This window comes from Enhydra lutris, unplaced genomic scaffold, assembly GCF_002288905.1.
Source record: "Enhydra lutris kenyoni isolate GAN:26980312 unplaced genomic scaffold, ASM228890v2 scaffoldscaffold37, whole genome shotgun sequence".
NCBI lineage: Eukaryota > Metazoa > Chordata > Mammalia > Carnivora > Mustelidae > Enhydra > Enhydra lutris.
This window is the reverse complement of record NW_019154121.1, coordinates 29469463-29494701: the sequence shown is the minus strand read 5'-3', so window position 1 is coordinate 29494701 and position 25239 is coordinate 29469463. Positions and strand designations below refer to the sequence as shown.

Below are 25239 nucleotides of genomic sequence, written 5' to 3'. Positions count from 1 at the left end.
CAGGTCACCAGCAGAACAGACTTCCTCTGAGCACTTGTGCCTGTGGCAAGTATCCCACACTCACTCCCATTAGAATCCTGCAGTGATTACAGACAAGGGCTCCAAGTCACGCGAAAGTTCAAAGGACTCTTCTGTTCCCAGGCCTACAAATCATGATCATTTTGGCAATAAATGCATTAAACTTTACTTCTTAGGTAAGAGCATAACTTCATCTTGCCTGAGCTCACCTACGTAAAACCATGTGCCCTTGGTTTCTGGGATCTGGTCTCCTCACACATAAAATGTGGACAGCTATGCCGTTTGTAAGGACTAAACGAAGTTGACCTTCTTTGCACTTCTTGGTCAATGCAAACATGAAATGGATGGAAGCTGTTATTAATAATTATTAGTAATGTAAACATCCCTTGGTAGCAGCTGGGAATTCAAGGGAGAGAGGTTTGATGGTATGCTTAAGATCTGGGGATGTGGTGGTCTGCCTGTCCAGGCAAAGTAAGATTCATCGTCTGTGTGTTTCTTCATTTCATTCTGATTTGGTCTATCTGGGCTGAGTGCTCTGAGGACAGACTTCCTCTTGTCCTCTGCATGAAGATGTGGACACCTTCCACAGTAACTAGAAAGGTCCAGATCCTGGGCCAGATCTTCAATATCCACTTCCGCTAACCATGAAGGCCGCTACCAACTTCTTTGTATAATCAGAAAGTAAATAAAAGTCCTTTGCCTCAAGATACATTCCATGATAAAGTTTGGTCATTTTGGCCCAATTTTTGCTGGTGATGTGGATTTACATAGAGGTCAGTTAGTAATAGAAACAATGGCTATTAGTAACTGACCGCTATGTAAATTCACATCACCAGTCATCAGAAATAAGAGGTGAAAGCACTTCCCACTATAGGGACATCACCATCAACACCATCATCAACACCGTCACCATCAACACCGTCACCATCAACACCGTCACCATCATAACAGCCCCGTCATCATCATCATCAACAATAACACCAACAGTGAATCACAGGACCATTGTCGTCAACCCCATCAGAATCACATCCCCATCATCAACGTCATCATAATCATCAATAGCCCCGTCACCATTATCAACAATAACATCATCAAGGATGGACGACAGCAACAACCCCGTCACCATTATCATCAACAGTAACATCATTAGCAATGAATAACAGGACCATTCTCATCAATAGCACCATCATAACGACAATGTCCTCATCACCGTAGTCACGTCACCATCACCACCCTCATCACAGTCATCAGTAACACTGTAATCACCATCACCGTCACCAATAACATCATCCATGATGAGGGACAGTAACGTCATCGCCACTACCGCTACTAGGTCCTACTAGGAGTACTTCATGAATAACAAGCGATTTAAGGTTCATGAGAACTCTACCAGGCAGGTACTGTAATTACCTCAATTTTATAGACAAGACAGCCAAGGCACAAGGAAGTCACAGCTGTAGCTTCCTCCTTGGTGAAGGACCACCTGCCCTTTTCCCTCCCCACTTTTACCAGCTACCAAACTCCCTCTTTCTTGGCCACCTACAGCTTTTATAGTCTTCCCCTAATCATTTGCTACATTCTGCTCCTTGTTGTCCTCTAGTTGGTGATGTCTGTCTCTTTGACAGTGGGCTCCTGGAGCATGGGGACCCGTTCACACCCACGACGTGGGTGAGGTAGCCCATCCCAGCTGAGGCTCTTGCCAGCTCCCTTCCCATGCTGGTCCCCTTGATGGGTTTCACGACATGGTTAAGGTCCCTAGACTGGGCTACTTGACAGCGCCTCTCTGCCTTCTCATCCTTGCGCGCCTGGCCTGCTGTCAGTATCTGGCAGACGGGGAGCATCAGAGAGACTTCTCGGTTTGGACCACTCCGTCTCTGTGGCCCCTCTGGCTGGAGGACAGATTCCCTGCAGGTGGTGTGGTTTACACCCTGGAAGGGGCAGCAGACACTGGCAAATGCCCCGTTCTGCCCCGACCCTGCACGGGCCTGGGAAGGCAGGTACTAAGATGCAGGGCTGCAGCGCCCTCTTGTGTCTGAGCCTCACCAGGGCTCAGTATATGCGTCTGCGGGAGGAGCACTGGGAGGACAGCTGTTGGCTAAAATGGTAGCTTGTCCCTGTGCACAGGAGATCGCAAGAGTGGTCCCCACGGGCTCCTGGAGAATTCAGGTGTGGAAGAAATACCGATCCTAGCCCTGCCCATGTCCCTAACTATGTGCTTTGGGCAAGATGTCTAAAGTGTGTTAACAGTCTCATGTGTAAGAGTGGGTAGCGGTTCTGCTCGTGAGAAGGAGACGGTGAACGCCGGGACCCTTAGAGCAACCTCTAGGGTCTGAATCTATGAATTTTTGTTAGGCAGAGTCTCACCACGCGTCTGTGACTTCCCTGAGGTCAAGGATGATGCCTTATTCACACACAGCAAAATTCCTAGCACAGAGAAGATTTTCCCTGGTTCTCCCAACCCCCTGCACACAGCTCAGTAACAGCACCGATCGCATGAAATGACATCCCCCCCTCAACACGAGACCCTCAAGGCAGGACCTCTGTTCAATTCTTTGATTCCTTAGCACCTAGAGGTATACAGCAGCTGCCCAATAATTGAACTGGATGGAGGAGGGAGGTGAAAGTCAGAACTTGTCTTAGGGCAATGAGGTGGGGGGCGAACGGGGCCTCTCCCTAACATTTTAATGAGTCTGCTGAGAAGGAAACCAGGCAAGATGGATGTTACTCTCTGTCTATGGGTTCCCTATCTTCATGTCCACGTATGGACTGACAGCCACAGAGGATAAAACAGGCGGCTTTTAAAAATGTGTTTCGAGTGCTGTATCTTCAGCCAATGGCTGTGTAACATGATCTAATACCCTCTCCTGGGGAAAAAAATTAATGGAAGTGCAAGCAGATGTAACATTTAGCCAGGTGTCTCTGCTCATTTTTCTTTGAATGTGACTATTTTAAGAAAACTGGATGATCCAAAAAACAAAAAAGAAAGCAAGAAAGGAAGGAAGGAAGGAAGGAAGGAAACTGGATGATCCTACTTTGTCTCCTTGGAGAGAAAAAAGTTGCTGACTTACTTGGCACCACATTTCCTGAAAAGAGAGCTTTGTAAGAATTTCTGCCTTTTCAAATTCATTTTTCAATCCTCTCTGCCCCTGCCCCATCTTCTGCTGCCATTTTGGCTTTTTTGTTGTTGGACAACATTGAAGAAGACCACGGTTGTTCTACCTTTGATGTACTGAACTTCGCACTGTCCTGAGTGTGTTACGTAGGGGGTCGGCATCACTCACGATTTACACGATGATTTGTAGTTCCCACTCTTAGACTGAGTGTGCCTTTATTTACACGCTGGGTATGGGCTCGACTTCTAACTGTTGGTCTCTCCTTGGCTCATTATTAGCCTGCAAATCTCCTCGTGGTAGTAGGACAAGTGGCTCAAACCACATGCTCTAGATTCTCACATAAACGTGAGCCATCCCGTGTTTGAAGCGATGGCACTGGTGTGCATGATGCGGACAGAACTTACGAGAATAAAAATGTGACTTTTGAGCTTTGTCTGTCACCTTTTTCCTTAGTGAATCTTCCAGGTTTGCCTCTTGTTCTTTCACTAGGTACCAGGTGCCAAGCCCACAAAACTTTCGACGTTCAGCCGTTATGTTCAGCGGGACCCACGGGGGAAGAAGTGTTCACAGAAGCACCAACATGGCGGCCACATGGCGTGGGGTCTGGTGCTGCTGCTACTACTGACTGGCTGGGTGGTTTGCCTAAGTCACCAACAGCTCTGTGCCTTGGATTCCTCAACAACAGAGCAAGGAAAGTGGAATTCACAATCACCGCACTACGTTTTGTGAGAACGTTCTTCCTCCCGTGGACTGATGGTTCAAGTCAACGACGGCAGACACCGACGGTGCCAAAGAGCTCCCTGAAGCAGCCACGAAAGATGAATTTACAGCCAACAGGATGCGTGGTAAATAGCCTTACAGCTTTGAAGACAGTTTATGGTATGGTGTAACGGGAAGATTTATTAATATGAAAACTGCCTTATTCAACCATGCTGGACAGTATGGAATAAGTACTGACACCTTTGAAATATTCCTACAGATCAGTTTTAGAAAGTCTCACGGACTCATGAGTGTCCAGGGTTGGATCCTTGAGACGGAAACATACCCACTTCTCTTATGGCTCCTCCCGGCTATTCAAGCTTTGGTTATTCAGTGATAACCAAGAGGGAGCTCATAACTGGGACCAAGAACTGGTAAGAAACTCCCCTTGGCAATCTGGTGTGCTGCTTCAAGGAGACGTCGTGGACCGGTCACCTGTGGTTCAGCTCTGGCCTGCTCATGCTCTGCTCAGCCAAAAGGAACGTGTTTCAAATTGTAGTTGGTTTCCAACATTTGGAAATTCGATTTTTGTATAAAAATATGGGTTTTGAAGCTCTGTTGAAATACTGTAAGATCCAGAAATCACCTTCTGAATGGCGGTGACTGACTGGAGCTGAGGATGAGCTGTTCTTCTCAGTCCGGGGTGTTCTCTCCAGTGCCCTAAAGGGCCCCCACTCCCCATTATAATCTGCAACGTGGGGCTCACTCGTGGACTTTCTGTCCCTGTGCCACCAAGCATCTGTGCGTGCTGGTGTTCTCCAACAGTGAGGAAGGGGAGAAGCAGGAACTCAGGACTGGACAAGCGTCTCTTCTCCACTACTCCTTTTCTTTTCCCTTAGCATCAATAATTAAGCTTGGGATCGATTCTTTTTAGGTCTTATCTAGGATGGAAACTTTTGTTGAGGACCAGGTACATATTTCCAATTGAATACTTGTAACTCATCTCCACTAGGCAAGTCACGTTTCCTGGTTTAAACCCAAAACCTCACCTACTATGGGAACCCAGATAGGAGAGAGGGATGGGTATTTTGCTGGGGGTCAAAACAGGTCAGCAGTGTAGTTTAAAGTAAGGATTCTTTTGGTCCGGAGCCAATGCCTTCTTATCTCCATCTAGAAAACAAACTTTTCACAAATAGCCACGAAGTGGAAAAATAAAATTGACTTTGTCTGAGTATCTTCTTTAAAAAAAATCCAGACCATGAAATGACACCCTGACATGATCAGAGAGCTGAAGTCACATCCTGTCCAAGACGTGGGGAGGCAGAGGCAGCAAAGGCCAGCTTACCCCGGACAGCCACGGTGTGACCTCCTGGGACTCGCTGGCTGCTAATGAGTCTCGAAGATGTCATATCCCATTAGCTGACAATCACCACATTTCCAAAAAGGACAACTCCATGAAATTGACCCCATACTGAATTTTGACTTCAGAGATGAGCTGGGATTCATGGTGTACTTGGGATTGCTCAGTGTGTGAAGTTTTTTCGTGTTAAGATAAGCACCGTCGCATGTGGCCGGAGATACCCGATGTCTGGAGAAGGTGCCCAGTCTGCCTGGGTGCTGGCGTGTTCCCTGCGGCTTCTCTCCCGCATCAGTCTGGGAAAAGAACAATCCCACATGCTTATGATGGTGAGAGTAGGAGGTCACAGAGTCCCCAAGAGCCCAAAGGGAGCCTCCTAGGACATCTCCGTCACTGGCCACCTAGTTTCCGCCTAGAGAACTCCTGGTAGGACCTTCCGCCGTCATGGTGTGGACATGGAGGACACACACAGCTAGAACCTTAGAACAGAGCTTACCACCCTCCGTGGCTTTTCCTTGTGTTCTCTGCCGAACCAACTCCCTAAAACCTCCTCCATGGGTCCCCGGGCTTCTCTCTGAAGAAGCATGTCGAGTCTGCCCAACAAAGCCTCTATCCACTTGGACAGTTCGTTCAGGCCCATCTGCTGCGTGTTACAGAGAGAATTTAAAATCGCATGCTGCACATTTTTCTTGCTTGGGGCCCTCTTTCATTGTTTCCGACATTTCTGCCTAAACAAGGAAATCAATGCTTGCACTTTCATATCCTGCGGGCGTACTTTCATGAGCGATGGCAGGAAATAATAAAGAATATTTTGACTTTCCACATCATGACGGGTAGCTTTCGTTAACTTTTAAAAAGGGCACATGAGTTCTTTTCTGGGAAGTTCTAGAGTACAATTCTGACTTTGAATTCAGTCTGTGTTGGCCTTCTCTAAGCGTAGCACTTCAGTGTGGCTTTTGTTCATTCCTTTAAGAGATGTGCTAAGGGGAAACTGAGGCAGGGTAAGGGAACAGAGAGTGCCAAGGGGGTTGGTACAGGCGAAGGAGATGCGGGCAGAGATGAGCTGGGAGGGAGGGGGAGGAGGGGCACTTCCACGGGCTCCAGCTGGTGAGGGCTTGCACCCGCCTCCACGCCTCCTACACACATGGTGGCATCCTCGTGGTGGCTGGGCTCAGGGAGCGCACCTGTATCAACTCTACAGCCACCCAGTCTACGATAGCCTGGCTGCGTAGATGCCAACGAAACAGGTCCTGACTTTGGGGAGCTTAATGCCCAGGAGGGAAGGTACAAGACACAACAGCCTAAAAGAGGCCACAAATGCTCTCAGAGGAAGGAGAAAGTGAGGGGGTCGGAGAAAGTTCACGGGCTCGGACACCGGGGGTTGTAGACACCTGACAGGCTGAGAAGAGGCAGGCAAATAGTTTTATGGGTTTTGAATGAACATTAGGAACAGCCCAGGCATCTATTCCAGCAGTGGCTTCCCAAGAGGAGAGCAGCGGGGGCGGCGGCTCTATGGGACGTGGCTGGATTTCGGGACACAGAAGCTGGTGGGTGCAAGAATGACCTGCATTCTTGAATTTATCTTTTCCAAATTTACCACTCACTGAAGCGGTCTCACCGTGTTCTTGGATTGACCTGGAAAGCCCGTGCTATTCTTCCAAACTAATAAAATATTATAATGCCAATAAGACTTCGTTTTGATCTGTTTTGTCTATCGAAGTTCCTTTAATGTTGCACTTGACAACGGGTGGGCAGGGCCAAGTCGGAGGCGCCAGGACCCGACCGTAGTCTGCCTCCGGAGCTGGCCGAGTAGGGTGGGGTTCCGTCTGCCAGTCACTTGGTGAGCTGTCCCCCTCTTACAGACGATGTTTTTTCTGCCCTGGGTCTGGGGCAAAAGGGATTTAAGGCAGAGAAGATATAAATGCAGAGATAAAATAAAACTGGCTTAAAAGGGATAGGTGGGAAAAGGAGAACGATGTAAAAATAAAGATTAAAATAAAGGAGAGAAATCCAGGAAACAGGGTAGAACGTCAAGTGTGTGCTCTGGGGACCTACCAATGGGGCGAGGGACATCTGCCTCCCTTAGAGCTCTCCAGCCGCCCTGCTAGGGGTGGGGGCGTGGCTCACAGCCCACACTCATTTTGGACATGAACACCTGGTCAGATGTGTGGTCTGCAAGCATTCCCTCCTCCCCCCACGTGCACTGCCTCTTTGCTCTGTGGAGGGCGTCCTTGGCTGTGCACCCACTTTCCCCCAAGTTCCCTTTCCTGCCCATTTTATGAACAAGAGCTCAGCAGGGACAGGACAAAAGTAACAAATCATTTTCCATCCGCGGTCTCTTACAGAACTCGTTCCACTGTTTCCCGGCTGTTGCTCTGAAGCTGAGAAGTCTGATACTACCCTAAGTATTTAAAATAAAAGGAGAAAAGGAAGACAAAAGAAAAGAAAAAACCCTCCATAGTGCCCCTCCCTGTAACCTTATGTAATTTCGAACCTTTGAATTGTCAAGTTTCACTCAGAGGAATTAATGTCAGCTCCTTCCTCACATTCTTATAAGACGTTCAATACTTCTCTCCTCTCCAATGATTCAGTGCTCGGCGGGATTTTCTTCTAGTATATCTTGGCTTATTTCCCCCCTTTTATTCTTTCCAGTCTCTCCTAGAACCTCCACATGGCAGATGCATTTCTTGTTATCCATAGCTCTCAAGATTTCTTTGAGTGTTTGTCTCTGTCCAGTTATGGTCTTCTGGGCGATGCTGCTGGATGTCCAGATTACTGTCGGTGGGATTCTGTTCATAATGTTGCCCGAACAAGGACGCTTTTGAGAATGAAGGAAAAGGCCCTGAAAATGATTATCGGGCCTCCACAGGTCTTTGTCAGACATCATCTGCTCTTCCTTGGAAAACCAGAGCGTATAATGATGGATTCCTCTGTTCAGTTTTTCTTTTAAACTAAAATGATTTAGGGGAGGGCATACATTCTGTTGAGTCAGTTTACCCTTTTAATTTAGCTTTTAACTGTTATTCTGGAGCAGTTAACATGCAGTGTTGCACTAGTTTCATGTGCATGACGTGGTGGTTCCATGGTTCCCTACAGTGTTCACTGCTCATCAAGACAAGTCACTCATAGTTCCCTTCACCTGTTTCCCCCATGTCCCCTTCCCCACCCCCCATGACCATTGGTGTGTTCTCTGTGGGTCAGTTTCTTGCTTTGCCTTTATTTTCATTCTGTCTCTTTCATTTGTCTCTTTGTTCATTTGTTTTGTTTCTTAAATTCCACATAGATGTGAAATCATACATCATTTGTCTTTCTCTGACTCACTTATTTCCTAGTACTCTCTAGATCCATCCATGTCGTGGCAAATGGCAGGATTTCATTCTTTTTCACTCTTTAGTACTCCACCGTACATACCCACCACAAGCTCTTTACCCATCCCTCTGTCCATGGACCCTTGGACTGCGTCTGTAATTCGGCTATTGTAGATAATGCTGCAGTAAATGCAGGGGTGCATGGATCCTTTCCAATTAGTGTTTTTGAATGCTCTGGGTAAGTACCAAGAAGTGGAATTACTGGGTCATATGGTGATTCTATTTTTAATTTTTCGAAGAACTTCCATTCTGGTTTTCATAGTGGCTGCATCAGTCTTCGTTCCCACCAACAGAGCACGAGTGTTCCTTTTCCTCCTCATCCTCACCAACACTTGTTGTTTCCTGCGTCTTTGATTTGAGCCGTCCTGGCAGGTGTGAAGGGATGCCTCATTGTAGTTTTGTTTGTACTTCCCTGAGGATGAGTGGTGTTGAACATTCTGTCATGTGTCTGTTGGCCACCTGGATGTCTTCTTGGAAAAATGTCTGTTCATGTCTTTTGCCCATTTTTTAACTGGGTTGTTCTCTGGGTGTTGTAGCAGTTCTTTACATATTTTAGATACTGGCCCTTTATCGCATATGTCATTTGCAAACATCTCCCATTCTGCAGATTGTCTTTTAGTTTTGTTGATTTCATTTATTTATTTATTTACTTACTTACTTATTGGGTAACCATGTCCTTCATGAATTGTGCTGTGCATCCCAGGCTTTGGCTTTCACTCTCGACGTGATCTATTTCTTTTTACTTTCCATAAATTCTTCAATGTTTTGTCTGCTGGCGCCCCCCTTCTTGATGACCCAGTGGTGCCATTTATTTTTTTCATTTTCAGTGTCTTTCACCACTTACTGTAGAAAAGAGAGAAGTGTGTGTGCTTGGGAAGCCATTCTGAAGAAAAATACACTTTAGGAAATGTGATGTGGTGGTCCAGAGCGAAGTGGCTGGTTGGAAAGAGTGTGAAGGAAACTGGACGGGTGCAGCTCGCAACTCGCTGGAGTCGGGGCAGTGGGCATGGAAGGAGAGTGCGGGTCATGGAGCTATTACAATTGCACTGAATGGACATTTCAAGGAGCACATTTTCTTTTTTCTTTTTTTTTTTACTTAAGATTTTTTATTGATTTATTTGACAGAGAGAGATCACAAGTAGGCAGAGAGGCAGGCAGAGAGAGAGGAGGAAGCAGGCTCCCTGCTGAGCAGAGAGCCCGATGCGGGGCTCGATCCCAGGACCCTGGGATCATGACCTGAGCCGAAGGCAGAGGCTTTAACCCACTGAGCCACCCAGATGCCCCTCAAGGAGCACATTTTCATGAAAGACTTTTTATTTTGTCTGCAGTGCCCTGTCCCTTGGTACTGGCCCAGCTCAGACACTTGTCTGGTGATGGAGAAGGGGTGCGGTGGGAAAGAGAGAAGTTTCTCCCCCAAGGGGGATACTTGTTTGGCTGTTGCTGAGGAGGAGCAACAGGGCTCCTCCTGAGGGTTCTGCTTGGAGTCTGGAAGCATTTACTGTTAAGTTTAACATCTTCCAAAGAATTCATGTAAATTATACTAACGATTTAACCTGCCCTGAGAATCCCTCTCCTTGTTCTTGGTACCCACAGCCTCAGAGGGCGTAGCTCCAAGTGTCTGCGCGACTGAGCAGCTGTTCTTCCTCACAGACACAGCACCGACGCTCCAAGGAGCCTGCAGCCTGGCTCCCCACATTCACGTGGACAGGCTTAAAATTAGAAAGGGCAGCCCAGGTCAGTACCTTGGAAACCCGGTGTAAGAGATGTCTAGAGGATTAGGTAGCTTGTGGAAGCAAACCATGTGCTTTTCCCTTTCAAAATCTTGTCACAGGGGATTGAAATCACCCTGTATGTTTGAAGCTAATAATACAATTTTGTCAATAAGGATGCAGATTATTTATTTATTATTTTTCCAGCTCTGACACTATTACTTATAATTGTTTGAATTAACATCAGTGGAAGAGAATATTTGATGCCTACATCGGGCCAGAGTGTAAGAGCGTGCACCTGCTTCGGTGTGCAATGAAGGACTGGGTGTGAACCAGCATTAGCTCTGGGCCACACTGGAGGGATGTGGAGCTATCTTCTCTTCATGTATGGCCGACAGCTATCATTCAGTGAGAAACGCTGGGCAACAAACTTCCCCCGGGATAATTTCTGTATCAGTGTCAAGATCAGTAGCCATTTCCATGCCTTCCAGTAAGAGATATGTGGCGCGTGGGCACTGCCTCCTTCCCTCACTGCTGCGTGTGGCAGACATGACCAATCAATTGCTCACGACATTCCTCCTCTCTGAGCTGGACTTGGCCAAAGCTCACTTCTTACCTACATCACTGTAGCCAGTGACCTGCAGTGATGTGGGGTTGGGCTGTGAGGTCAACACGTATTTCTCGTCCCTGCCACTCATGGCGTTGCTCTGACTACAACTCAGGGAGAACGTAACATAGCACATCAGTGAGCAATTCTCCTGTTATATTCCCTGAGGTCCAGATGTGGCCAGGGTGGCTGTGAGCACTGGGCATCTGAGGGAGTAAAGGCAGAGAGAGGAAATGGCACACAGAGAGAAATTAGCCAGTACTGAAGAAAGTAGGAACCTCTGGTTCCTTCATTAGTTCTGCTGAGAACCGGCTGCGGAGGGTTCCCACGGCTTACGCACTCCGGAAGCCACCAGGTTCTTCCACTCCGTGCCTAACCGAGGGGTGATGCAAGGTTCTGTGGCTCTGTCAACCACAGTCACTTCTTGAACTTCCTACCCTGCTAGTGTAAGGGCAGACCCAGAGCTTCAGGCCCCACCTGATGAGGTATCAGACGGCCACTCACATTTGGAAACACTGAGTAAAGGATTTGCTTTGTTAATTTCACAGAGGTTAAGCCTCCGTAGCATGAGCCCCGCCTTCCAGATGCTGAGGCAGGGGCTGGCGGTCAGGTGAGACGCTCTTACCTGTGATGGTGATGGTGAGAACGGTGACAACGACTGCAACATCAGCTCTCACTTACGACACACCTGCTGTGCCGAAGACGCCACGGCAAGCACTGTGCGTGCGTGATCTCCCTCTGTCCCGACAACGACCTTGTGAGACAGCACTGTTGCCGCCCTAGCTTCCGGGGTGAGGAAACGGAGGGGTTAGCCAGGCTAGCCAACGTGCCCAAGGACAAAGCTAGAAGTGGAGGAACCCAGCTTCTAGCCAGCTCCGTCTGATTTCATCCTTCCTTGCTGTCCACTTCTGTGACTTCTCTCTTTCCAACAGCCCCGAGCACTTAAGTAAGAAGAAAATCAGATAGAGCCCTTCACTGTATTTTAAGCTTATGTCATATGAAGTTTGTTTGTATGTAGTTTCTCTTGATAAATTTAAGCTGATGTCATATGAAGTTTCTCTTGATAAATTAAGTTGCTGAGTCTATGGCCGAGTGTCTTAACCACTGGCAAGTTGCTCCTAAATCACAATTTAACACCGAAGAGAGGTGAGGGCCAGAACCGCCGCAGGATTCCTAACACAGGTTGCTCCGTGCTCCACTCAGAACAGGAAGAAAAGCAAGAATACCATGTTGGGTTCCAAGAAAAAGAAGTTGATTTATTAATTTTAAAACAGGAAACTGGAATGAAATAGCAAACGATGCTTCATGCACAGGTCCCGTTCTCCCGGTGGAGTTCAGGCATTTCTTATAAATAGGACTGACTGCGTCCTTAGGGCAAACTCGAAGGAAAACAAATCATGCTCTCGGGATTCAGTTTGAAGAGAAAAATCCAATTCTCTAAACACAGGCCATGACTGTAAAACTCAGATTTTATAAATGGTGCTCTTTGAGTCAGTGGCTCCGTGGCTCTCACAGTTGACTTCAGCTGGGGAGGAGAAAACGCCAACTACTTTTCAAAGCTCTGTGTGGTGTGAGTATTCATTTCCCTTTCTAACATGGAAGAAGACTTTCTGGAGAAAATGTACACTTCCGCTAACACGCCAGTGTTGTCTTCTGGAAGCATGGTTTGGATCCCACTGCTTTCCTAAACAGCCTCTCTCCTTCCTTCTAGAAAGCGGCGCAGCCATTAGGCACAGTCCCTGTCACCAGGTCTTATGGGGTTGCCCTTAAATTTGTGTCCCCGAGAAAAACAGCAACAGAGTTTCTCTCCCCTCTTTCTTACAGAAGAAGGTGATTTGGGTCACACAAGGGAGGTGTGGGTTAACTGTGTCCCCCCAAAAGATGTGTTGCAGTCCTAATCCCAGTACCTGTGAGCGTGACCTTGTCTGGAAATAGGACCTTTGTACATGTAACCGAGTTAAGATGATGTTGGCAGGACGGGGTGGGTCCTCACCCCCGGCTGGTGTCCCTATAAGAGACAGAAACGGGCTGAGAGACACAGGAGGAAGGCCACATGCCTCTGGAGGCAGCGATCGGGGTGGGGGCATCTACAACCAGGATCACCACAGATTTCTGGCCGCAAGAGAAGCTGGAGAGAGGCACGGAGCCTCCAGGAAGGCCAAACCTGCAGACAGGTTGCTTTCTCACTCTGGCCCCCAGAACTGCGAGAGAACACATTTCTGTTGCTCTAAGCCCACTCAGCTGGTGGTAATGGGCTATGGCAGCCCCAGGAAACGTATACAGATGGTGACTACTTTTTTCCTTTAACAGGACACAGGAGGTGCCCAAGGCTTGAAGGTGATGTCCCAGCTCTGCGGGCAGCCAGGCTTCTGAGCTGGTGCCCTGAGGCCGCTGAGGAATCAGCGCCAGATCCCGTCGTGCACAGTGGTCTGACGGTGAACCCACAGCTGTGCCCATGCTGCCTGGGCCAGCTCCTCCGAGGGGCCGATCAGAATCCACCCTTGCCTGGGGAAAGCTCTGGGGAAGGGACAAGCCCTCACTGGGCCACCAAAAACAAAGCACGGAAGAGTGGGGCAGTACGTTCGGTGTAGGGAGCTCTAAGATCTCTGTGTAAGAGGAGAAATCACAAGGAATCAGAAATGCGGACATAAAACCAAAAATAAGGAGTGCGCTTTTCAAATCGTAAAGAGCTGAATACGCGTGAGGCTCTTCTATCACCACCATCCTACGGAGTCAGTGAGAAGACCAGCAAACCGAAACTTATTGATATTTCCCAGAAAATCGTTATAAAGTGTTACACTGTAACACCAGATTCTGGGTGTTCCGCCAGACCCCAGAGATCTGGAGAACAATCCAAACATCTGTACATTAAACACGCGGACGCATTTCCACCGGTCCTACCGCTTCCGGCTTACAGGTGTTCCTCACGCAAGCACTCGGTGACCGTGTGAAACCCACGTCTTGTCGACAGAGACGCTGGCACGGGTGGGAGGGGCCTCGCTCGGTCGGGAGTGGAGGTAAGTGTCTTTCCTCACCTGTGCTATTTTAACCTACCGTGTGCTAAAGTATAAAAATAACATATGCCTTTAAAAATGTCTACATAATTAAAATTAAGAATTTAAGAATCACAGGGGCGCCTGGGGAGCTCCGTCGGTTAAGTATCTGCCTTCGGCTCAGGTCATGATCTTGAAGAAGATGGAGCCCTGCATCGGGCTCCCTGCTCAGCGGGGCGCCTGCTTCTCCCTCCCCCGTCCACTTGCGTGATGCGCGCTTTCTCTGTCTGTCAAGTCCTAAAAAACTTACACAGAAGTAGAGCAGCGACAGGCCTCGAGAAAGCACAGACCGGATGCTACGGAAGTGGAGAAGCCAGCACCGGACGAGGAGCCCTAGGGGAGGTGTGACGATGAGGGTGGGGATGGCACGCATGCCAGGGGAAGGACCCGACGCCAGGTGGCTAGTTACACAGCAGACAAGGGATGAGGGACAGTCGGCTGGGGCTGAGTTCCCACGCCAAGCCGAGCACCGTCCTGTAAGTCAAGGGGACAGGGGACAGGGCCACAGCTCATGAGCCTACCCGAACCCCGTGTAATGGAAGGGGCAGACAGGCAGTCAGGAGGCCTTCACGGGGGGTGGGGGGCGGGGGGGCCCAATTTCGTGATCTTACAGCTGCGCATGATCCCCAGCCCCAGCGACCTCCACCCCAACCCCGACCCCAGCGGACGGCCAGCGACGGCTGTGACTGGGCACCTGTCCTGGCTGGTTGGTGTCTGCCCTATCCGGGTTCTAAATCCTCGGGCCACAGCCCTGTCCGCAGTCCAGACGGAGTGGGTCACGCTCCCTGAGCGGCGGCTGAGCCCCTGAACGTGAGGCGTCCCCAGAGCTCCCCGCCCCCACTTCCCAGAGACTCCCCTAATGTCATCACGGTTTTCCTCAGCCCAGGTGAGGAGGCTTCTTTGTTGCTGGGGCCACTCTGGCTGTGTCTTCGAGGCCACATTGGTCTGCCCGGCGCTGCGGGGGGCGAGGGAAGCCCACAGGGCTGGGGGTGGGGACATTAGTTTGCTCAGAGGCTTACAGGGTCTCCAGAGTAGCATCGGGGTGTGGGAGAAACACTTGGGGGACGAGGTTAACAAACGCTGTGGCGGGCCGGACAGGCGGGTCTGCGCTCATCGCCGCTGGGAAATGCCGGGGGAACGGAACTGCTGAGACTTCATGTTGGTTGTTGAATTGGACTTCTTAAGGCAAAACTCCGCTGGACCAGTGGGGGCTCCCCAGCTGTGGGGACCCTCCGTGCGCTCTCAGGGCCCCCCATGCTCCTCTTGCGCTCTACCCACCCCCCACAGTCTGAATCTCACCCGTGCCTTCATCTGAAGAGTCACTTCCTCGGGGAGCCTTTCCTTGCTTCTTCATCCCCAACACGACCCCAAGCGATCGGATTCCGACATCGTAATCATGTGAAACTTTACCCCGCGGCAGTCACCAGCAACACGGGTGGGGGACACCGGGGGCAGGACCCAGATTAGTTTCGTGGTGGCCAAGTCTCCCCTCGCCACGCCCGGGGCCATTCTAGGCCGCACCACATAAGTCTTTGTAGAAAACCCCCTTTTAAAAATGAGGTTTTGATTAGGTTTCAGAGGCCAAGGTTAATTTGGGCCTTCGAGTGACTCTAACCAGAAAATAGGTTAATATGAAAAGAATATTTACAGAGAAATGTTGTAGACCAGAGGGCTAGTTCACGCGGACGCTGAGATGTGGCGACGCGCTAAATACTTAAATGGAGTCGAGATGCCGGATCCTCGTCTGGCACGTTCTTCTTTACGTTCCCTTCCGCCCGGCCCTTCTGGGTTTTGTGAGGACGCTGCGGGCTTCACAGTTACTTCCTCCTCCTGGAGCCCCGGTCCCGGCCGTCTGCCGCCGCGGCTTCGGTCAGGCTCCGTCTCAGCTCCGCGCACGCAACTCCCCGCGGACAATCGAAGCATCGGACTCTCGGGTTCTTTCCTGCTTTGGCTCCCAAGGTCTCAGCCACTGGCCGGCTGCTCCCCAGCACGCACGGGAGAGCGGGGTTTGGTAATAACCTTGGAGGGGTCAAGGGGGGCTGAAGTTGTACTTCAGAGGTCCCCCAGCCCCATCCCTATTATCTTGGGAGAGTGTCTGGGGCTGAGCCTGGGGTGGCCCAGGGGCGGCGGCGTCCTGTCATGTGGCCTCTCAAGGCTTCGGGAGTCATGAAAAGAGGGTGAGGTCGTGCCCCGGCCAGCAGCTGGCAGAGGCTAACAGAGACCGAGTCCAGCAAAACTTCTTGTTCTCCACCATGGCTCGTGAGACGGAGCTGCTCCTGGCCAGGTCCATCCCGCCTGCCGCGGCATCTCACCCTCTGAGGTGACCTCGGGGGCTCTTCTTGGAGACATGATTTGTAACAACCATGTGTATTAGCGCTTACCTTTGCATGGGTTCATACCTTGTCTTTCTAGGATATGAGAACAAGATGCAAAATACCGGTTTGTCCACTGTGGGACGTGGCTACCGTTCTGTGTATGCGGACTGGTGTGATCGGGAACATTCTGGGATAAATTATCCATGAATTACGTCACCGGAGAATAATTTTTTTCCTGAGACTGTTTCTATCACCTCCGTCCTTAAATATGCATGAAAAGTTGATCTGTGAAATTCCTTTATTCCCTTTATACATGGCCTACGTCCATCAAGGTGAGAGGCACTGACTCGCCCACTCCCCAGGACCGTTTGTGGACAATGCTGAACTCTGGGATTAACGGCGTGCAAACCCTCGGATGGGCTGTAAAGCGTGAGGGAAGGTGTAAGACCCACGGAGAGGTGGTGCGGTGACCTGCTGGCGGTCCCCCATATCGGCCACCGGGCAGGACCTGCCCTGTTCTGGGACTCACTCCCACCATCGACCAACACTGCACTTGCTGGCGGTCCCCCATACACGTGACCCGTGACATACCCTGCCCCCGTTCTGGGACTCGCTCCCCCTGCCCCCGCACATCTGGACACTGGCCGGCCGCCCCTGCTAACCTTCGCACTTGAGCAGGAAGAAGTCGGCGCTGTGGCTGAAGGACGCGCTGAAGTACGTGCAGTTCTCCACCAGGTCGCAGGACAGGCACTGCCTGTTGAAGGTGCCCACCGTGCTGGCGCTGGAGGGGCAGAGACAACAGCCGTGAGCCCCGCGGACAAGGTGCAGACCCCACGGTGGCCCCGGAGTCCCCGATGTGCTCCAGAGTCCCTGGTGCTGTGCCTGAGCGCTGGGCCCCTGGCGTTCATCTCCTGAGATCGCCCCAACACTCGGATCTGCGTCCCCCTTCCTGGGGGCAGCCCCAACTCTGAGGAGCTCGCAGCATTTCTGCTCCCCGGGGGCGTGCTCTCTCCCCCCGGGCGCGCTTGGTCACCTGCGCCTTCATCAGGCCCATGCGTCCCCAGTGTGACGGGGCTCAGTGCTCGGTGCACTTATTTAGTACCTTGTACCCCGCCCTCTGGAGAAGAGGAGTTGGCTTTCCGCATCTCGGACCATATCCGAGCGCCCGGTGCTGGCGCAGGGCGCATCAGGACCCCCCCGGGAGCCCCAGAGACACGGGCTGGACTGAACTTGGGGTGCACCCCAGCGGGTTTTCCTGCAGGGTGGCACCGAGACCTGGTGCTCCTCACTCGGTGGGGCCGGGGGAGCGGGACCCCGTGACCACGCTCGTCTAGCACAATGTCACGTCAGGAAGGCCTGAATTGTGTTTCCAACCTGAAGATACGGGCAGAGCCTGGCACACGCCTGGGGGGAAGTTCCTGCCTGAGCATTCTGCAGGGGAAGGGTCTACTCTGACCCCGGGCCCCACCGGAAACCTGTCTACAGCAGGATGATCCCTCTTGCTGGACAGAAGACAACCGTCTGGCCTATGCGTAAGGTAGAGGGAAAGGCACACGGTCCGTCTTGATCACCTTCTGTCCTCGGGGGGACGAACTGAGCTACGTTATCTGGACAGACATGCACGGCTGCATAGAGAAGCCTGTGACCCCACGGCTTTGCCAGAGTTTTCTTCCTTCCAAAAGGACTCGGCCAAGCCTGTCTTTCACTGTCAGCATATGCACTGGTGGGCGGGAGGGGACGCACTGGTCCCCGTGAATGGGCTTCTCCAGGGTCCCCGCCACGGGGAGAGGAGCCAGGCATCAGCTACGTGCAGACCGAGTCATGCTCGCAGGCCCTCAGGTGCACACAGAGCTGCTGCTGTGTGAGGGCCACCACCAGCTGTCACGTCCTAGTCGGGGCAACACCGAGGAGGTAAAAGTTGCCCTATTTCCACCTCTGGCGATCCCGTCTCAGAGTCTACTACCTGCTGCGGCCAGAGCAGTCACTGGGTCGATACTGAAGAGGGACCCGCCCTAGGACGGCCTCCTTTCCAGGATTCAGATGTTGCCCCCCGCCCTCCCCTTCTCTGAGGTTATGGACCTGCCGGTCACAACGGGTGGGACGCAGAGACGGCAGGGCCGGCCGCCAGCACACACGCCACCAGACCTGCCTCTGATCAAGCCCAGTGAGACCGAGCCCTGCAAATCACACTCGAACGACGGTGAGGAGAGCCCCTCGGTCACCAGCACGAGGAAGTGAGTCGGGGGAACTTGTTCCGCAAAAGCAGAAAAAGAAAACAATAGCTCCCACCGCGGCCGACGCCGGTCCCCATAGTTCCTGCTCATGCTCTTGGGACACTGCAGGGACGCCCTGGGGTGGGTCTGCCCTGCACCTCCCCTCCCCTCTCCCCTGCGGCACAGGGCGCACCGGCCAAGCCGAGAACCCCAGGGCAGTGCCCACGTACCTGTAGAGCTGCCTCCTCCGGGGCAGGTCCTCCGTGCTCAGGAAGTAGCTGCAAAGACCAGCAGGTGAAGAGGGACGAGGGTGCCCTGGGGGAGGGCCTGGGACTTCCGGGGGTGCGTGGGGACAGGACCTACTGTCCCGCTCAGGCCCAGCCCTATGGGCGTGCAGGTGGGGAGAGCCGGGGGCTGGGCAGGGCTGTGCTGGGGTCAGCGGGTCCCTGCACTCAGATGCAGGAATTTCTCTACAAGACCATGAGGCTCCTGGAGGGCCAGGCCCCAGCCAGGTAACCTCGTAAAGCCTGGGGCAGTGATGTGGAGGTGCCCACCTGCCCTGGGAGCTCGGGCGGGAGCCCGGACTCTGGTCCCAGGATCAGAGAGCAGCTGCGAGCAGCATCCCGGCCCGGCCTCTGCCATCTGAACTAAGCCCCAGCTCCCCCGTCACCATAGAAATAACTGAATCGCCTGGGCTCCGTGGCCTGACCTCACTTTGTCTCAGCTGACTTGTTTTTGGACGGGCAGGAGGCAGTAAACGGAGCCCGTGGAACCGCGTGCGGGACGAGAGGGTGCTCATGGGGCACTCTGTGCACCGCCTAGAACTCGCAAACGGCGGGTCCGGCCACTCGGCTCCCTCTGCTCAGGGTCTTGCAACTTCGGAAGTGGGGCCCTTGAGACACTGGACCTAGGGAGTCCCGTGTCACTGAATGGAAGGGCCCGGGGCTAGAGGCCGGCCGTACTCACATCTTATTCCGCTTCTCGTCGTAGGACAGGATCTTGGTCACGTCCCAGTCTCCGGAGGTGATGGACTGTATGTTGTCATTGCTGCTGTTGGGCTGGAGTACCGGACAGGATGTGGGGGAGCTGGCCAGCCCGACCCACGCTTCATTCCTAACCCCGCACCGCGAGGGGGGGGTGCCGTCTGTCCCCCTCTCCTAGCCTGTCCACGAAGCCTCAGCTGACCACCCCCGGGCCCCAGCCCTCTCCCCTCCTCTGCAGGTCAGCAACACAGGGACAGGCAGAGTCTGTGTCGGTGGAAACTGTCGCCCGCGACCCCGATGGCCTCCACCCGTGACACCCGTGACACACGTGTCCCACGAGAGACAGGAACGCTGCCCAGGCTGCTGAAGCTGTTCTTTGCAGTGTGTGACTCTCGTTACCTGAGTCATGGCTATAGGGAGACTGGAGGGAGGAAAGAGAGGGAGATGGGGAAGGGAGTGGGGGGCAGGCGAGGAAACAGAGACGAAAGGGAGTCAGGGAAGGTGGGAGTCAGGGGAGGAAGGACGGGGAGAAACTGAGGGGGAAGGGAGAGAAGGAGGGAGGGAGGGAGGGAGGGAGGGAGGGAGGGAGGATCCGTTTCCGCCGGTCTCCGCAAGGATGATTTGAAACCGTTTTACTGAGTGTTGCACTCTTGCTCCCTGAGTGCCTCCCAGAGTAGAATAATTATGACAATAAACCGTAAGGGAGGGACACACGACCCTCTCAGCAGGAACACTGGGATCTGGAATGGGGTGTGGAGGGGCCGGTGTGAGGCCCAGGCCCGGGCTGCTGGATGGCAGGTGCTGGGGGAGGCAGTGGGAATCGGACACTGATTAAGTCAGGTGGGGCCCGTGGGGGTCTCGGGAGCAGGGAGAGCCTGTGGGGGCGGGCAGGAGGTCTGGATGGCAGTGGGGCCTGAGGGGCTCCGGGGGAGTGGGGTGCCCCCCTGGATGGTAGGGGACCCCCCAATTCCGGCAGGAATGTTTCCCGGGCACTTAGGAAATGCTGATCACGTGCATAAATTCAGAGCCGAGGCCAAGTGAGAAACAAACACTTGGCTAACGTGACCCCAACTGAGCAGACAGGATGCGGGGCTGTAGGGAGCAGACCACGGTGCGCGACTGGGGAGGGGGGCCAGAGAGTCCGCTCGGCCCCCGCGGATGGAAACTGGGCCCCCCACAGTCACGGCCACTCCCCGTGCCTGTTCCAGGAGGCCCCCCACACATGGGGCGTCCTCGCCGTGTTCTTCCGAAACGTCTCTCGGCTCTGCCTGTGACATGGGCCTTCTGTGTACTGTCTACAGGAGGCTTTCGGTGACTGTTTCAAGTCCAGCGCTATTCACCTCGCCCGCACCGCAGGGACTGACGCTGCTTCAGAAATGGGACCCACGCTCGGGAGATGAGGGTCATGGTCCCAGAAGCGCCACGCCCTCTCCCCACCGCCTTCCGAAGGGCAGCGTTCCCCAGGACCTCGGTGCCGCAGGTGGGCACCCCCCGTGGGTACCCCCCTCCGCTGCTGGTTCTAGACCTGCCAGGCTCTGAGGTTCCCTGCTCTGTGACGTGCTGCGCAGGAGCCCCGAGCCCCCAGACGGCAGCCGGGTGGCAGGGGGCAGCCCCACAGGTGAGGGGTGACTGCATGGGCGTTCCCAGAAGGCTGTGCCCTGAAGGCGCTAGACCCTTGGGCCTGGGACAGAGGGTAAGGGGACAGCCCAGCAGACGGGGAGGAAGACAATAGATCACCATTCGAGGTTGTAGACCAGGGTTCTCGGGTCCCACTGCCTGCTGTGACCCGTCAGAAGGGTCACCATATCTCTGAGTCATAACAGGAAGGGCCAACGTGACCTGCTGCCCTGAGCAGGACCCCTGGACTTCATGAGCCCCATTCGGCCCCAGCTCCGGGAGCCTTCCATGTCCCGACCCTAGGGCTTGCTCCAGGGCCCTTGCTGGTGACAGGGGCACAGAGCAGCCGCCACGATGGGCTGCCACCCGCACGGCGAAGTTTTAGGAACTGTCAGGATTACCTGGGACGATGACACGGTGATGTGATAGAATTTTCCTTGTCCCCCCTGTGGGATGGCTCGTACAAAGAAGAACTTTCGGCCGTCCTTGGAGAACACCGGCTCTTCATTCTGGGGACGAAAGCAAAGGACGGGGTCCATAAAAAGGCTTCATTTTGAGGAGGTTTACCATAGCAACAAACATGTTGAGATCCATTTTCTCTCTAATTTCTAATGAGAGGTCCAGTGGGAAGAACCAGTGCTGGGTGGGGCCTTTCCTCTCCCGGGGAATTGGGAGTCAGACCTTCTCTCTTCCAGGAGGGAGACTGAGGAATCAGCAGAGACCGACAGAAGGATGGCCCACCGGGAGAGAACACCCCCAGGGTGGGCTCGTGAGCGCACTGGATCACGGGACAGGGCCGGCCGGCGGTGCGGGAGGCTCAGCGTTTGCCGAGTGCGGGGCACGGCAGGCGTCTGTGGGGGGCAGTGGGGCCGGCATTTATCACCCACCACGAAGAACGCGGTTCTGATCACTCCTACGCCTGATTTTCCCTAACACGAGTTCTACACATCCGGTCCTGTCTTTTGTTCTTTTACTTCATAAAACCCATCTCGCACGGAGGGGCCCAGCAGGGAGACAAGGAACGAGAGCGAGAAACAGCGAGCGAGGACACATTTCACGCGTTCTGAGACGCAGGGGCAGGGACCGTCCTCCCGGGGACCTCTGACTCGAGGCGCGGGCTGGACAACCCACGTGCGCCAGGACCCGCTGCCCTCCCGGGGGACGGAGCTGCGGGCTGGGTTCGAAGCGAGGCTGGCGCGTGCTGCCCCCATCTCTGCGCGGCCCCCCGACGACACCGGGCAGCCCTGGGGTCCGGCCGCCGCCTCGATGGGGAAAAGGCATTTGGTCCAGCGGCTGCTGGGCCTCTGCAGGGCTCCGGCCTGGGAGTCTCCACCCGTGAACGGCAGCGAGTCGGCTACGAGGCGTGTTTTCGGACTCCGAGAGCTTCACGCTACCGCGGGCGGAGCACACGGGAAAGACGCCCCCGCGGGTGCCGAGCGGGCTTCCCGCGGTGAGAGGACGCGTGTGCACAGATGCGACGCCCCGAGAAAGAAACGAACACGTGAGGAACGTGACATTTAGTCTTCATGAATGTGCGCAATGAAACGAAACCTTCGACCTGCAAACATCTCTTCTCCCATTTACAGCAGGCAGCGCGGCGCTTACGCAGAGGGAATGGGAAAGCGAGCGGCGACTCCAGCTTTTTAAACGTGCTTCTGTTTGCCAGCGGCGGGACGGATCCTGCAATATGGCCTCGGTTTTCTGGGCGAAATGTTGGCCCTTTTGGCAGAGGAAAATTCTCCGAATAAAGGTAGTAATTAGTCCTGGCCAGGTGCTCTGCTATTACGCCGAGAAGGCCCTCGTCCCGTTGATGTCGACCTTACACTGGGGAGGGAGCGTGTGCTCTGCCCGAGCCGCTCTGAGACCTGGTTTCTCGGGCTGTACCTGTGTTCTTGGCGAGAAAGCCCAGGGGGTGTTGAGGAGGGGATCCCGATGTTAACCCTGCTTCCGGCTCTCCTGGGCCTTGGGGGAAGCAGTCTAGTCTCTCTGGGCAACAGGGAGCCTACGTCTTTCCATGCCACTCGCAACACATCAGTGCAGAAGGGGACTCCTCGTGAGTTCTCCATATCGTGTCTGCCAGTTCTTCCCAGAGAGAGGTTCAGATACACTCACCTTGCCCAATCTCCCAGCCTGGATCCTGAAATCACAGAACCAAAATTCTGGTAAAAGCTGGAAGACGATCGGACGTTGGCCCATGGGACCAACTCTTCAACCAGAGGATGGGTTCTGGGGCTCTACCCCAAATCCCCATGGATCTGCATCAGGACAACATTGCCAAGTCGTGGCGGTGGTAATGGAGTGAGTGTATGTGTGTGTGTGTCTGTGTTGGGGAGGAGGCTGCCTATTCTTCTGGAATATTCCTAGAAGAGAGACAACTGGGTGGACCTCCAACCGTGGGACATATATACACTCGCCTCCTCTTGGTTGGCTCATGGGGAGCCCCACAGGGTCCATGTTTTAGCCTCAGAAAGCACAGGGGAGGAAAAGAGAGGGAGCGGGGGCTTGGGTCTGCTCCAGCCCACCCGTTTCCCTGGCAGCCAAGGATCAGAAGACCGTTGATCTAAGCAGACTGGGTCTCCAGAGGTAGATGGGATGTCCCAGACTCTGGTTCTTTCCAAGGACACTGTGTCCTGTTTGAGCCGGTGTAGCGTCTGTGCCTGCAGCCATGAGCACACAGATGTCAGCCTGGAAGGTGTTCCCAACTTACACTCCAGGACCTCGCGGAATCTTGAAGGATTTGAAATGCTCCAGATTATTCTGTGAAAGGCAGGGTCCATCAAATCCTTTAGGAATCATCTCTTCGAAAGCCATGTCATGAGACGCTGTTGAAACTGGATTTTCCGACTGCCCCCGGAGGAGCTCTGTGTTACTGATGCCAGGGGAGTGGTACCGTGGAAATCAGGGCCTCCCTATGCTCCCCGGACCAGACCCGGGGAAGCACCAGCTTAGAGGAAGCGATTCCTTATGGGATGTGTTTGCTTCCACTCAAAACAGCATCATGTAGTCTCTAACAGCTGTTTTAGAAACATTCGCTGTTTGCTCGGTGAGTGCCTTCAAGGCCACATTTTAAAAGTTGTAATTCTTTATGCTACTTTTTTAGTGCTGACTTCATTTTGCTGGGGAAGGTCTGGTTTCCTAAGTCCCATCTGGGCTGTCTGTCTGGAGCGTGGATTGTGTTCGCAGGTAGGTGACAAGACGTGCTGCTGATAAATACAGAAACCTCCCAGCGTGAACGGTGTCTCTGCAGCGCCAGTGGAGAGGCCCACCAAGCCACTCAGCCCTGCAGACCATGGACCCCAAGGACCAGCCAGGATGGTGGGAGGTCAGGGAAGCCGCCGTGCGACCAGCAGCTCCCCCACTCCCAGAGGGTAGCACATCGCTGGGCTGCCGCCAGGAGCTCCCCTCACTCCTCCTACTCAGGCACAGAAGCTGCCCCGACTCCAGGAGGTTGGAGGGTCCCAGCGCTGTCCCTCAGGTCACACTCCCTTCTCCCTGCTCCAGCCCTGCTGACCGCTAACACTTGAACACATTTCCTGAACATGTCGTAGGATGACTTCCGCTGGCTGCACGTTGGCGTTGGACTCCTGTGCGCCTCTCATCTTCTTCTCTGCCCGGTGGGTCTGTGAGAGTGGCAGGTCAAGCAGATTCATTTAAAGAAATGTATTGGGGTCAAATTAACATAAAACAAAACACTTTAATAAAAGTACATAATTAAGTGGCAACTAGTATGCTCACGATGTCGGGCAACCAGCACCTCTCTGGTTCCAGAACATTCCCATCACCCAGGAGACAAGCCCAGGCCCTTGAAGCTGCTCCTCCCTGTCCCCTGCCCCCACGCCGGTAGCCAGCAACAGCTCCGTGAACTCATTTATTCCAACGTCTCATGTTCACGGAATCACACAGTGGGGGTCCTTTTGTCTGGCTCCTGCCCCTCTGCAGAACGTTCTTCTGCTCAAGACGGCCAAACGGGAGAGACGGCCCCAATGCCCCTCGACAGGTTAACCAGCTGTGGTCTATGCAGACAACGGAGCGTCGCTGAGCCCGGACAAGGAAGGACGTTCTCGCACTTGCTAGCCGGGGGCTCAGGAGAAGGACCTGACGTAAGTACGGGTCGACCAGACGACCAGAAAGATAACGCGTTCTCTCCTGATTCTTCCTGTCCACCGCCTTGACGTTTGTCTGATGCA

At 53.3% G+C, this 25239-nt stretch overlaps 1 protein-coding gene across 1 annotated transcript in view; it reads right to left on the bottom strand.

The window, feature by feature from the left end:
* LOC111154410 (dipeptidyl peptidase like 6) overlaps positions 1 to 25239 on the bottom strand; it is a 663711-nt gene that overhangs the window by 54671 nt on the left and 583801 nt on the right. The window contains exons 13-16 of the mRNA XM_022513977.1: positions 21454 to 21561; positions 19419 to 19510; positions 18683 to 18730; positions 16902 to 17020 (exon numbers count right to left, since the gene is read on the bottom strand). Coding sequence (XP_022369685.1) covers positions 16902 to 17020; positions 18683 to 18730; positions 19419 to 19510; positions 21454 to 21561 — 367 coding nt within the window. The remainder of the gene's footprint in view (positions 1 to 16901; positions 17021 to 18682; positions 18731 to 19418; positions 19511 to 21453; positions 21562 to 25239) is intronic.